This window comes from Phymastichus coffea, unplaced genomic scaffold (assembly GCF_024137745.1).
Source record: "Phymastichus coffea isolate CEN01 unplaced genomic scaffold, Cenicafe_Pcof_1.1 PCOF00003, whole genome shotgun sequence".
NCBI classification, from domain to species: domain Eukaryota; kingdom Metazoa; phylum Arthropoda; class Insecta; order Hymenoptera; family Eulophidae; genus Phymastichus; species Phymastichus coffea.
This window is the reverse complement of record NW_026706814.1, coordinates 1,092,575-1,108,380: the sequence shown is the minus strand read 5'-3', so window position 1 is coordinate 1,108,380 and position 15,806 is coordinate 1,092,575. Positions and strand designations below refer to the sequence as shown.

Below are 15,806 nucleotides of genomic sequence, written 5' to 3'. Positions count from 1 at the left end.
TCCCCTTCAGATACAATACACTTATGCCAACGGTTTTTCCAATCCTCAAAGCACTTCTCATAAGCACTTTTCGGTATAGCCTTGAGCTCTTCCAGCGATGCAGTCTTTATCTCTTCAATCGTTACAAATCTCCGTCCTTTCATAGGTCTCTTTAGTTTTGGGAACAAGAAAAAGTCACATGGGGCCAAATCCGGTGAATATGGTGGCTGAGGCATGATTGTGGTGTTGTTTTTGGCCAAAAAATTTCTCACAAGCAAAGATGAGTGAGCAGGGGCATTATCGTGATGCAAAAGCCATGAATTGTTTTTCCACAATTCTGGGCGTTTTCTTCGTATTGCTTCTCGCAAACGGCGCATAACTTCAAGATAATACTGTTTATTGACCGTACGTCCATATGGTAAGAACTCCTGATGCACTACGCCATGGTAATCGAAGAAAACATCTTCCCGGCCATCTTGGAAGAGTTTGTACCCCTTGTAAACAGTTTTTTTACTCAGAACAGTTTCACCGTATGCCACCGTCAACATTTCAAGTGTTTCGGAGCACTTTATTTTATTTTTTACACAAAATTTGATGCAAATCCTTTGATCCATATTTTTCGATAGCAAGAAATCGCCGAGCACGCAAAACACTTATAACCTTTACGCCTCTCACAACCAAACAAAAAATGCTATACACTTGAAACTTGGTACAGATGTTCGGGAAGAGTGTACCAACATAACAGAACAAAAAAATCGATAATCGAAAGTACGTTGCCCGTGAAATTTGAAAAGTCACCTTACTTTTTGAACACACCTCGTAAATTTCACGATAACTTTGTTAACAGTAGGTAATAGTAATAATAATTGATATTATTAATATTATCAATAATATTATTAATATAATCAATAAAATTTTACAAACATCCCTATTGTTTCACAACTGGACTTACGTTGATAATTTCATTAAATTTCTCAATTTACTAAAATTAAAATTTAAACTCAACTTAAATTTGAAACCTAATAAAATAATTACTATCTTTGTGCTCATAGTAAAAAAAAAAAAACTTATTTTTTCAAAATGGCATCGGATGCAGAAAAACGCATCGTGCGTATTGCACAAAAAAGCCAGACACTAGAAAAGTCAATGATCGCGCTTAAAGATTACTTAACTACTGAATCGCCTGACGAGACAAACACAAAGTTGCGTTTAAAATCTATTCAATCAGTTTACAACGAGTACATGCACAATCACGAGGAGCTGATTTCGCTTGATCCTGAACATCCTCGAGTCGAAGCATTCGCCGAATTGCAATCGACATATTTCGAACTCGCGAGCAGGGTAACTAGGTTAGCAGCTCCAGCTCCCGCACCCCTCGCGAACTCGACTGCTTTGAACGCGACGAACATAACCTTTACCGAACGACACAATCTTCCAAAGCTTCCACTCGAGCCAATTCCTATTTTCGATGGTAAGCACGAAAACTGGCTCGCTTGGAAGAATAGCTTCCAAGCATTGATTCACAACCACACCGAAATCAGCGCGTACGTGAAACACACCCAGCTCGTTGCAGCAGTTCAGGGTTTGGCAGTTGAGGTAATCAAAGAATTTTCCCCGAGCGAAGAGAATTATCCCTTCGCGTGGGAGGCGCTCCGTAGAGCGTACGACCAAAAACGTATTATCATCAATGAGCATCTCAACGCTCTTCTTAGCACCCAGAGAGTGACAGAAGCAAAGCCGGATTTACTGTCCGAGCTTATGTACACCACACGTCAACGGGTTAAATTACTAGAATCTTTGGAGGTCATCCGGATCTTAGAACGCAGCTTACCCGCAAGCGTGGCGACTCGCTGGACGGATCGCACGTCGAGCGACGAAATGCCCAAGTTAGAGACTGTATGATTTCATACAGAAGTCAATTTTCAAGTTGCGAGAGATGAGCCAGCTGTCTAACGCAGGACGCTTTAATCGAAAGAGAACCAGCGACACTGCTTCTCTTCCTCCTACAAAAACCTAAAAGACTGGGACGTGTACTTTAGTCACTACTACTGATTTAACAAAATGCCTCAACTGCCACCAATCTCATCGGCTGTACAAATGCCCAAGTTTCAATGAGCTCAAAGCCAAGGAGAAATGGGAGTTTGTTAAGATCCACAAACTCTGCCGTAATTGCTTATACGTCTATCCTCTTCCTTGCTCCAGCGAAAAACGCTGCAAGAAGTGCCAGAAAGACCATCACACCCTACTTCATACAGATGGCAAGCCCAAGGGTCCCAAGGCAGAAGGACCTCAGCCCCTTAACTCCTCCGGGGCAAGTCAGAAATGACTAGTATCTTCTTACGCTTCTAACGCGTACACTTCCGATTCCCAACTCATGACTACTGCTGTTTTACGGTTTTGCGCTGATCAGGGGAATAGTTGTATGGTACGCGCACTTTTAAATTCTTGTTCAAACGCCAATTTGATGACACAAAGGTTTCTTAACCGCTTACACTTACCTACTAAACAATGTTTCGTGAACATCGGAGCAGTCGACAATACAAATATAATTTCGAATAAGTACACAAAAGCCACTTTCCAGTCAACATACAATAACACTAGATACGAATTAAATTTCTTGATAGTTCCAACTATAGCTAATAGAGTGCCTAATGCAACATTCCCTCGAGACCAGTTCAATTTACCCAAAAACATCAAATTGGCCGATCCTCGATTTCACATTCCTGGACCCATTTATGTTCTGTTAGCTTCAGGTCCTACAATGTCCTCTCTCGCGATAGGTTAGATCAAACTTAGTAACAAAGACTCTCAAATCACACTTCAAAAGACATCTTTCGGTTGGATAGTTCGGTTTGGAGGGTCGATACCCAACGGAACCATTACGACTGCCTCGTGTCACACGACTTAATCAACTCCTCGAAAAATTTCTAAGTGTAGAGGATATAGAATACAAACCCGTGAAAGCCCATGATGACGAGATATGCGAAAAGCATTACGTCACAAACACCACTCGAGACAGCTCAGGTCGGTACACTGTACGTCGACCATTTAAGCCTGATAAATTTGAACTAGGTTCTTCTAAACATCAAGCAATGCAACGATTCTTAGCGTTGAAAAGGAAATTTAAAATCAACCCCGCCTTTCAAGCCGAATACGAAAAGGAGATTAACGGGTACCTCAAACTCGGTCATATGTCGATATGCGAAAACGACATGAACGACGGCTACTATCTCCCTCACCACGCGGTGATGAAGGACTGTAGCGAAACGACAAAGTGTAGGGTCGTATTCGACGCGTCCGCGAAAACGTCCACCGGTATCTCTCTCAACGATGTCTTGTTGACCGGACCCACTATTCAGGATACTCTTTTGCAACAAATCTTGCGCTTCCGCACTCACCTCTATGTCATGACTGCGGATATTGAGAAAATGTATAGACAAATTTGGATTCATCCTGAGGATAGAAAGTTCCACAAATTCCTTTGGCGCATTAATGGTGAACTTAAAACCTGCGTTCTAAATACCGTAACCTTCGGAGTTAGATGTGGCCCTTTCTTAGTAATCCGAACTCTCCATCAGCTCGCAATCGACAAAGAGCTCAGCTTTCCTCGAGCTTCACTATTGCTTCGGCGAGATTTTTACGTCGACGACCTTCTTTCAGGCGCCGACACTTTGGAAGACATCTTAACAATTCGTGATGAGATGATTGAACTTCTGGGCCGCGGATGTTTCATAATTCGCAAATGGTCATCCAATCATCCATCAGCCTTGGATAATATCGATAAAAGGATCTTCGAATTAGACTGCGGAATCCAAGGAAGTCCAGTTAAGAAAACCCTCGGGATTGTATAGGATTCTCTACGTGATATTTTCACGTATCTTACAAATCCTAAAACTTCCGTTGCGAGCAAGAGAAATCTTCTGTCTTAGATAGCACATATCTTCGATCCGTTAGGGCTGTTAGGGATGAATCCCTACCTCAAGAGATCCATACCAAATAGATGACGTTAGCCGAACAACTTTCGCTCGTTCAGGAATTAGCTATACCGAGATACTTGCGCTGTTTAAATCCCATTTCTACTGAGTTGCACGGTTTCTGCGATGCTTCGCTACGTGGATAAGGCGCTTGTGTTTTCATCCGTTCTGCTGATTCTGCCGGAAATGTTACCATACGTTTAACGTGTAGTAAGTCTAAGGTCGCGTCGTTAAATCATCATACGATACCTCATTTAGAACTTGCTGCGGCCGCGCTTTTGAAGAAGTTATATGTTGAGGTTAAAGCCCAACTCACGTTTTCTATTGCTCGAGCAATGCTTAGAACTGACTCTGAGATAGTTTTGCATTGGCTCAAGAAAGCCCCCCACGTGTTACGTACGTACGAATTTAATCGGGTAGCCGACATTCAGAAGTTAGGTGAAGAGGTCGAATGGAGTCACGTTCGGTCGAGGAACAATCCAGCTGACTCACTATCACGGGGACAGCTTCCCAAAGATCTTCTAGTCAACTCACTTTGGACTTCCGGCCCTCCGTGGCTAGCTCTCTCAGAAGAGAATTGGCCTCAGTCACCTATTTCCTCGTCAACTAATCTACCAGGTGTCAAGGAAGGACTAGTTTTGTGCACCGCGTTGTCCGGCAGTACTATTTATTCTCGTTTCTCCGATTATGGTTGCCTGGTTAGGTCGATCAGGTATCTTTTGCGTTGACCCAAAAAGAGTCCACTTGCAAACGACACACCAAAACGGGGCAGGTCATTGAAAGGCGTCCGTCAGCTTTCGCCTATCGAAATTGCTCACGCTGAGCGAACTATTCTGCTTTTAATCCAACGTGAACATTTCAGTCGCGAGATCACCCTTCTGAGATCCGCGAAACAATCGAATTCTGGGGTCCACTCCAGAGCTCGAACTAAGTTCAACGAGTTGAACCCCTTCCTTGACGATGACGGCTTAATTAGAGTCGGTGGTCGTCTCAAACACTCTGATTTACTTTTTAATCAGAGACACCCAATTTTGCTTCCATCAAACCATCACGTTTCAGATCTAATAATTCGCGACGCTCATCGTAGAGGTCTTCATTGTGGTATTCAATCCACCCTCTATGCTGTGCGTCAGAGATTCTGGATCTTAAACGGGAAAAATCAAATTAGACACGTTCTTCATCGGTGTGTCCCATGCATTCGACAAAAACCAAAGTTCCCTCATGCTAAAATGGCCGACTTACCAGGATCTAGAGTAGCTTCTGATTCTGATTTTGCGCTCGAAAAAACGGGAATAGATTTCTTCGGTCCCATTCTGATTAAAGAGAAAAAAGATCGTAATCGAAGTTTCATCAAGGCTTACGGTTGCGTCTTTGTTTGCATGGCTTCCAAGGCTGTACACATTGAACTGGCATCTGATCTCTCTACCGAAGGTTTTCTCCTTTGTCTTTATCGGTTCATCAGTACGCAAGGTACCCCAAGAGTTATCAATTCCGACAATGGGACAAATTTCATCGGTGCGAGTAATGAGCTCAAAAAAATCTATGAGCTACATGAAACACCGGAATTTCGAGACGCGACGAGTAACTTCGCCGTGACCCATCGCATTGAGCGGCAGTTTAATCCGCCCCTCTCTCCGCATTTCGGTGGATTGTGGGAAGCCGCGGTCAAAAGCTTCAAACACCACTTAAATCGCATTATGAAGGATAGGAAGCTCACTTATGAGTAACTCGAGACCCTCTTAAAAGAAATCGCAGCGATCCTCAATTCACGGCCGTTGTACACAATTTCCGCGGATCCGAACGACCCGTTGGCTATAACGCTCGCTCACCTTTTAATAAGTCGCCCATACAATTTTCTACCTGAACCTAATTTTGTTTCAGTGCCGGACAACCGGTTGACCATCCATCAAATTATCTCCAAGGCCAGACAAAACTTCTGGAAGAAGTGGCACAAGGAGTATTTGCACGAGTTACAAACCCGTCAAAAATGGCTGAATTCAAGCGCTATTCTAACTCCTGGCTCCGTGGTCGTGTCCATGGAAGATAATTCTAACTGCGCAAGATGGCCGCTGGGTGTTATCGTGGAGGTTCACCCTGGGAGTGATGGCATTGCTAGGGTAGCATCTGTGAAGATGGCATCGGGCATCTACAAACGCAACATCACTCGGCTCTGCGTTCTGCCTGTGCTCCGGGAGGATGAGTCTCCGTTGGAATCCTCGGGAGAACAATCCCCCCAAACGAGCTAAACGCCTCAGATGTGCGCGATGTGGCTCGCCATACAAGAGTTGAACCACGTCGTATTCTGCTAGTGCGAATCATGGCCTGGCCCGTGTGAACGGTGAAATCAGAGATTTCACAGCCAGTAGTCGGCAAAGCCGAACGCGATACCTGACCGAGATCGGGTTCCTGTCCGATGCGGGGCTCAGAATCTCGGATCTGTATCGATCGCTTTCCAGTGATGTTGTCACGGATTAACCGTTTACTTTGTTATTTCTTAGAATAAGTTGTTCATTCGTTCATTTGTTCCTAGAATAAGAGTTTATTTAGCAATGTTCATTTCGTTATGCATCATAGATTAATATATCAAGGTAGAGTAATTTCTTGTTTCCTCTTAATCGATCAACTGTGATAACGATGCTAATCAAGAGAGTGGTCCATCCAAAGGAAACCAACTCCAATCGTGAATCATACTAACCCAAGATTCAATCTAGATTCATCGGTTCAAATCAACCGAATTACTAACCACTTATTTATTATTAAGTTCAGTCTAACCTGTTCTATTGTTATGATATAAACAATTTCGCAGCCGTGGCCGGCAGTATGTAGCGTTCCAAAATTTAGTTATTAAACTAGATTTAACTAGCACCTGCGCGCGCAACTCATTTCTGTATGTATGTGCTCCCACCCGCCTGGTTTTTTGCTTCTTCCGGCAGAGCCGGTAGTAGTCGACTACTTTTCGTAGCATGCGGAGCTCCCTCGCGACCTTCCGTACCCAACGTACGGCGTGTATATTCTGCACAATATCTATCGTATCTGATCGTTAATTCGATTACTACCACCGAACGTGGTTATTATCTATCGTGTGGGTGTGTGACAAATCATACAAAATTACTTCGTGAAACCTATAAAACGAAAACACGTGTGTGTATGAGTGCCACCATTGTATCTCGTCGTGACGTCATTCGCAACCTTTTATTTCTCTAGTGTGTGTTCAATAAAGGGTTTTTATGCCTTTCGAGGCTTTTTTCTCTAATTTAGATTAATTTATTTATCCTTTCCTCTTATAATAATTAGAATAACACAATTTAAGGTGCGCGCACGCGAAATATTATCGCAATTCAATATATTTTTGCAGCTTCAATAAAATTTCGAGTAACATTAAATTCAACACAATAAAAATTAAAAAAATCATCAAGAACTGGACTCAATTACTTCGCCGGTAACGAGTCGCAATTAGACAGTAGATCATTTTGAAAAATTTTACGTAACTTTATGAATGTACTTTTTTTTACATATTTAGTTTAATAACAATCTTAAGGAATGGACATCTGTAAACATTGAAAATTCGAATTATAGAGCAAAGTTTATCTAGAAAAAATGATTATTTTATATAGAGAATACGTAAACATTTTTTCAGAAAATTTTATATACAATCAAATATTCTTCTATTAATTTAATAAACTTACAAAAAAAGAAAATGGCTTAAATCTTTTTTTTAATTCTTAAAAAATTTCTGTGTATTTTCTGTCCAAAATAAAGTGTTTTCTTTCAAATAAACATTCTTTTTGTATCATTCGAATATTTAAAGATACGGAGAGTAAAATTTTAACGTTGCTTTGAAAAAAGCTTATAAAATCGCTGAATTCGAACAAAAAAATGTTGCAGGAGCAATTTCGGAAGTACTTGAAAAAAGCTACAAAATGCTTTTTTAAAAATTTTTCTACGATTTATTTTCTTAAAACGGCAAGTACTTCAGAATGGACAAAAAATTTTGACCGGGAGTGTATTTAGACGATACTATATTTCAAATTTTTAATAAAAGTGAAAGTTATAAGCTTTTAAATGCATGTTACGAAAAACCAAACTGATTAGATTAGGTAAAAAATTCTACTGAAAACTCGGAAAGCTTTACTTATAATAAATATACTCATCCACCGCGTATGATAACATTAGATGAAATGTCACCCTACCTGAGGAGGTGATTGCAGAAACGAATGCCTATTTTACAGACTTGGACAAATCCTATTATTTAGAAGGGATTAACAAACTAGAGCAGCGTTGGATGAAGCGTATAAGCCTAAAAGGAGACTATGTTGAAAAATAGAAAAGATTTATTAAAAAAATTCAAGCAGTTTTTATTTTTGCACGAACTTTTCATTTTTAAATCATTATGTTCAACAAATATTACTACCATCCCTGACGAAATTCGATTATGTTATTACGAAAAAATTCATTAGACAAACTGATTTTATTATACTAATAGGTATATGTACGTATTTCGCGAGGCGGTTTTAGAAAATACAAAAATACTAACATGAGATAATGTTACTCTTATTTTCCGCCTTAAACACACTCGAGTATGTGTGTGGCAAAACAAAATCAAACTGTGGCATGACGTGGAAACCACAATCAACAAATACGGTTCATGTGGTTCATATAGCAAGATTGGAACTGCAACTGTTTTTATTTCTTGATAGAAACAAGAATCAACGAATGCGGTTCATGTGGTTCAAATAGCAAGATTGGAACTACAACTGTTTTTTTCCTTGATAGAAACCACAATCAACGAATGCGGTTCATGTGGTTCAAATAGTAAGATTGGAACTGCAACTGTTTTTTTCCTTGATAGAAATCGCAATCGTTGACGTATGTGATAAGCCAAGATCTAACAGTGGAGGAACCTCGGGCACCTTGATTTGATATCGGTTTGTGTAGTGCGAACTTCGAAACATGTTTCGTTCACTTACAGTATATATAAGCATATTCGATCAGCATACTTTAGTAAATTAGTAATAGAACCTTGCTTTACATCTACGTTATTGAATATCAAAATTGTGTTAGAATGGCAATTGAAAATCACAACATCATTCAAAAATTACTGAAAACATTCCACATAAGTGCGGTTGTAGAAAGCATACCTATATTAAACAATGCAGAGAAGCAGCTACACGATTATGATGAAGATATATTGAGAAAAAGCATTGAAACGAATTCAGGTATTGAATGTGAGACAAGTGAGAACTTATGTTTCCTGGATGATGATTTTGACATTAATCCAGAAGTAATTGACGATCAATTTGAAGAAATACATGGTGTAGACTATGCCGAAGTACCTACTTGTACGGTAACAAATACAGTACTCGACGATGGATATAAATAAAAAGCTGTTGAATACTGGGAAAGTGGTAAGAAAAAGAAACTGTCTTTAAGTTCTGTCCAGAGTAAAGATAAACAAGTTTCGTCAGAACGTTAGTTGAGAACATAGAAACAGCAAATTTTAACAGGAGCGACCAAAAGAGAGATTCTGTTTAAAGTTTCAGAATATACTTTACAACAACTTGAAAATGCTTTAGATCGGAAGTTAACAGTGCATATTTAGATCTTAAAAGATGGGCTTTACAAAAAAAGTATGAGTTAGATATGCCTTGGTTTAAACCTTCACCCAATTGGATATTACTATTCAAAAAAAAGCATAAAATTGTATCGCGTAAAATAATTAAATATGTGACTAAAGTACATGTTGAAAATGAGGCTAGTTTAAAGTTATATTGTCAAAATTTTATCATCCTGATAAAAACAGAATTATCAACCAAAAGTGCAAGTAACATATATAATTCCAATCAAAGTGGATTCAATTTAGAAATGCATACTGGCAGAACATTGAGCGAAAAAGGTAAGAAAACAGTCGAATCAGTAGTACAATCAGGATCATCGACTATGTATAGTTATACGATTTAACCGACAATATCTCTAGAAGGGACATTGCTATCACTCCTTTTTATGGTATTAAAAGAAATAAACGGAAGTTTGGACCCATTGTTTCAAAAAAACTATTCAATGCACCTAATATATTTTTGCGAGCAAGTGCATCAGGAAAGCTGTCGAGTGAATTACTTCAAACATGGTTGCAACATGTATTTTTTCCTAACTATGGGAAAACAGCATTGTAGATTCATCTCTACAGCCAACAATTCAAATCTGACATTGCTTTACAGTAAGTTAAATTCTAATTATATAAGCAAATTTCCTTTTATTAAAACAACATAAAACTTTTTATTAGATAGAAAACTTTTATTTTGTGAGTTGAAACTTTAGATAATATTAATATTATTAATGATGAATAAATAATGGCTATACAAGACCTTATCCATGCAAATGAAATATTTTTAAATGAAGTGAGTTATAATTAATAATAATAAGCGAATACGTGAAAAATATTCAAATATTGTAATAAAAATCTCTTGTTATTTATTTGTTTCAGACTGATAAAAACAATCCAAGAAAAAGTTAGGTCTAGTTTCATGCACAGAAAATTTTTTTATTATTCAAGAATTTTCCCCGCTTGAGACCGGGGTTTTCTACTTTCTTTCTTTCTTTCTCTTGTTTTCTTTCAATTATTTATTTTAATAAATAAAAATTGCCACATCTGCATTATGTATTTGATTTGAATCAATGCATGGATATCCATTCTTCCTATCAATTCCTGAAATTTGAATCCAATAAATCTGAATAAAAATAATATGATTATACATCATCCGGGTCTATCCACTACACTTTTTTACAGATAATCATGTACATTTACCAATAAGAATTTGTATATTATATATGTATAATTTTGTTTCATAATTAATCAATATTTTGTGATTCAATCCCTACTTATCCAGCCACATTTGAGGACTAGATCCTAAAACATTGTGATAACTGCATTAATTTTTAAAATATCGAGAGTGAAAAAGTAACATTAATATACTATATAAAGTAAAATAACATTTTTCTATAAGTCATATAGAACCTCAAATTTGACATGTAAAAAGTTTAAAAAGTAATGTGAAATACAAAGCAAAGTTCAACTCTAAATTCTATAAACAATGGTAATGTAATCTAATAACTAATGAAATTGTAAAGCTGACATGTAAGTTTTTAAAGCTATACAAGAATCAATATTCGGATCAAAAAATATTTCAAGTGTTTTCACATAATTGTTACAACTTCTTTTGCAAAAAAGGTATGAAAAGTTAATTGGTTATGAACTCAAGTATTTTTAAACTTCTGATACATTGTACAATGTAGAAATCGTGAAATTCAGAGTAAACTCACAACTTGAATATTTTAAATAACTTTTCCTAATTAAGGAATTTTCTCATAGAATCCCTCACTGTCTCTATATTTTTGTAAAGTAAAAACTTGAGATTTTAACGATATTTTTATAAGAAATACTCAGAAATACCAACAACAAATTTTTATTTTTTATTGCATAATATTCACTAATTTCATTAAAGATTCTAAAAGATTATTCCAATTCTAATTTGATTCTTTCTCTTCTTTATATTAGGTTCTTATCAATTATATATGTAAATAATAAAATTTCTTTTGACAAAACGTAGAGATAAGGCCTTGTCTACATATAAGCTTTAAGATAATTTAGTTTCAACTTTTAATACTAAATAACTTTTTTCTACTCTATTTAACCAAATGCCAATTACACTATTGGTTAGTTAATTTTTCATATCAAACATATTTGATTTACATTGTCTGTTCAACTATGATTTAAGTTGCAAAATTAGAGCATGACTTTTAAAATCTACTGCAAACAAAATATAAGCCACTATCTTGAATCCTTTCACATAAAACATAACAAGTCTGCATTAAATCATATTTTCATTATATACATATGACATACTTTATATGTGAAAGACAAATTTAATTATTAGAAAATAATTAAATTTCAAACCTTATTGTTAATTATCAAAGATGGAAAGATTTTTTTTCTAGTTTGTAAGGTTAAAATATATTTTCATAGCCAATATATTTAAAAAAGTTGAACAGTTTACTTAATATTTAAAATATGAACAAACTAAAATATGTTAATTAAACTTTTCAAGATCAATAATAAAAAGTAATTCATATAATCAACTGGTTTTAACTCAAATCAAATGATAATTTTATATATACACAATATATAACAAAATTTGTTACTTTACAAAATTCTTAAGCAGAACATCTTAGTTAATGCTGTACTTGACTGATGTAAACAAATAAGGAAAGAAAATACTTTTTGATATTTTGTTAATAGATTTGTTAACCTCTTCCAGAAAATAATAGCCTAAATGTGGTGTCATCAGGACAAATGAATTGACAACAGCAATTTAGACTTTTATTTCTTATAAAAAAATTAACGAAAATTGCTAACATCAACAAGGTTTTATTTGCTTACTATGATTAAGAACATTATCAACTAAGATAAAACTGTCAGGGAATAGTGATCAATGAAATATATAGAAAATCCATAACTCAATAACATATAAAAATTAATCTAAAATATAGTTATCTAAATTATATGATAATGATGATTTCCTTGATACATAAGATATGATTTAAAATGCAACTAGACATTTGCAAAGTATGATAGTACCTTCTTGAGTATCCATTTCTTCTACACCATCAGCCTGAATTGAATCCAGGTGTAACTGCTGAACGTGATTTAAATTGTTTATATGATTCATCACAATACTTGAGCATTCAAATTTTTGTATAACAGTGTCATCCAATAAAAATTCAAAAATCTTCAATTAATCTCAGGAAACTGAACAAATATATTTCTGTAAATAATGAGAATAATAATATATAAAAAATCTGAAATAAGAATTATCTACAGAGTATGTGTAAATAATCATTGATTTAATTAAGGAGACGTTTTTACCTTTATATGTTGAGATTTCAGAGAGAAAACAACACACACGCGCATACACACGCGGGCACGCGCAAACATACACACTCATGCAGAGAAAGAGAGCAGAAATAACATATTTTGTAATTATAAATATGAATTCTGTATATGTGTAGCTTGAAGTACAATTCAAGTAATTATAAAATAAATATAGTTACAATTTTGTTATATTACTTTTTTTTCATAACTTTAAATCAAAATGTTGATAAAAAATCTGACACTATTAGATTTATCAATTCACAAACATAACTTCAACATATTTTTTACACATAGCTATAACGGTTTATTCAAAGACAAAACCACCAAATCAGCACTCTCAATACTTAGTTAGTTTAGTTAGAACAATTAAAAATTATATTTCCGGCATTTTATCATAATCGAGATTATGTAAACAATACAATTTCAGCTAGACCGAAACAACTCGTGGAAGTTAACCTTTAAAAAGTAATTTTTTTTGACTGTTCATAAAAGTAATTAATGCAATCGTTTCCGCGTTAATTAGTTAAGAGAAATTTTCATAGGTATTTCTTTGTTCGTCACGGAGTTTAATAATTAAATTACAATTTTCAATTTAGGAGTTGAAGCTCAGCCTGAATATGTAGATTGGATCAATATTCAATAATAATACGCTTTTGAATAAAATTAATCAGTTCAATAGATTCCACGTTATACGTGGAATTAAAACCCTTGCAAAATCTATGTAAATATCAATGGCTTCTTACATAACAATAAAAAATCAAGTACCAGTGGTTATCAATCAGCTATTTTTTAAATTGTGGCGTTTAACAGGGTTGGGCAATTCTGGAAGAGATCCGTAAAAAGCTTCAACCCCTTACACAGCCAGCAAAGTCTTATAAATGGACAGTGAAAAAAAAATACCATTCGAAATATCTCTAATTGAAACCAACCTCCAAAAATGCTCATTATTTTAATTGAACCCCTTCAATAATCCCAAAAAAAAATTAAAAATTATAATAATCTTTTCGTTTTTAGTGACTGCGATATCTTTAGTAATACTTAATATTTTTGCAAAGAAAGAGTGCAAAAAAATTGAATCCTTGCTCGTTTTAATTGCACCCCTCTTACTTTTTCAAAATTATTAATATTTATGTTACGTCTCACGTAACGGCCACGAATTGAGAAGAGTTACTCAAACGCGACTGTCTCTTTTCGGTCAACGCGTAAGCGCTTTACCATGGGTGCGAGACTAACACGAAAGCAGGCCGACAACGTATCTAAAATACCGAGTGAAAAAGTAATAATTTTACCTGTAGTTTAACTGGTCAAGAATCTCGTACCTCAGAAGCAAGAGATGTAACATAGATAAGAATTAGGTATAACTCTCAAATAAGTTATTATAGAAATAGATTTAAAATATTTATTGATTAAATTACAGAAGGTGCGTAGTGTTACAAAGTCGAATACAGCGTCTCACTTACAATTGTTTTGCGTCCTCTTTTATAGTACAAAATACATAAAAACTAATCAATAAAGGGTTAAACCCAGAAGTGGTAAGTGCGTCACTGAGAATAAAATCAGCTATTAAATGACTATTACTTTTCATTACGGGAACTCCCCTTTCATAAAAAAAAATTCAAATTTTACCGCTATAAAATAGTCTGACTCGTCCTCAACGTAACACGCCCACCCCCGTAGACTAGCGACGCAGAGCGCTCGCAAGTTGCACCTGCCTATTTGAAATTTCGTACATCAAAATATTATACTTACACTTATACCTTGCACATAACGAAGTTACAATAAACACTACGTACTAAACACAAAGTAATTTTACACATATATATGTTTAAAAGAGAAACACTTCGAAGCACTACTTAACATAAAGTCTCTAATTTTCAAAAGTCAATAAACCACCACTCCACACTACATTTAATCTTCTTAAAAATATTTCTTCTCCTATGGTGCCAGGTTTACATATACAGCACTTTTCTCTAGGTTGAAGGGCATTCTGATGAGCACTTGACCAGCACTCCCAACAGATGAAGAAAATATTTTTCGGTCCGTGGCTTAAGTATTTTAAAATACATAACTTACAAAAACGCCACACAAGTAGAGGTCGAGAGCATTGCACACAGTTATCGAAAGTTAACAAATCCGCAAAACCTCTACCTCCATAAGGCAGAAATACTACGTACGTTCTTCCGTGTTCGATCGTTTCTTCATGAAAATATGCAACTAGATAATATCTATCCAGACTTGCATTTCTTCTCTGGTACATTGATCAGGTGATAGAGGAACATACTCTACATACTGTAATTGATTATTCTCATACCTTAACTGACACCATTTCATAATGATTTAAAGCTGCTCGTTTGTTACATCTGGTCCAGGTGCTATCGGTAAGATTAGGTCGTATCCAGTGATGAAAATCCGATGAGGCTACAAAAAATTTCATTTTCATGAAGTTGTATCTCATCTATATCGTCTATACAACTATGCCTAAGATTCTTAGTCGGCAGTCAGCTATTGTATTTCTCGTTCCGGTTCCAATGTTTGTTTATATTTTCAAAATTCGTTCGGCTTTCTGAGTCACATTTGGCATATCAAATAGTAATAGGTACAAAATTTTATAGTGCGACTGAAAAATCGTTATTAGAGGAACTAGCAAGTTTGAAGAAAAAATGTAAGGCAAAAAAATTAAAAAATAAATCAGTGCTTATTGTAGGTGCTGGAGGTTCGGGCTGTCCATCGTTTTTATATTTAGCTGGTGTAAGTATTGCTCACAAGTCTTTTTAATTACGATGACATAAAACTCAAAATATTTATCAAAAATTGTGAAAATTAATTATTTAGAATTAATAAATTGTGTTGTTATTTTCAGTAAATACTCTTTATGCCTCAGCACATCCTGAGTATTCAGCATATTTATATTTAGTAACACCAATATC

The 15,806-nt window shown here is 35.6% G+C and overlaps 2 protein-coding genes across 2 annotated transcripts in view; one reads left to right on the top strand and one right to left on the bottom strand.

Moving 5' to 3' along the window:
- LOC131665443 (ubiquitin carboxyl-terminal hydrolase 7) overlaps positions 1–13,262 on the bottom strand; it is a 957,589-nt gene extending 944,327 nt beyond the window's left edge. The window contains exons 1-2 of the mRNA XM_058937325.1: positions 12,874–13,262; positions 12,586–12,772 (exon numbers count right to left, since the gene is read on the bottom strand). Coding sequence (XP_058793308.1) covers positions 12,586–12,676 — 91 coding nt within the window. The 5' untranslated portion in view covers positions 12,677–12,772; positions 12,874–13,262. The remainder of the gene's footprint in view (positions 1–12,585; positions 12,773–12,873) is intronic.
- Positions 9,472–10,483, top strand: LOC131665452 (uncharacterized). The gene is made up of 3 exons (XM_058937335.1): positions 9,472–9,846; positions 9,928–10,167; positions 10,435–10,483. Exons 1-3 carry the CDS (start codon positions 9,594–9,596, stop codon positions 10,437–10,439), a joined length of 498 nt encoding a protein of 165 aa, XP_058793318.1. The 5' UTR covers positions 9,472–9,593; the 3' UTR covers positions 10,440–10,483.
- Positions 13,263–15,806: the final 2,544 nt, after the last annotated feature.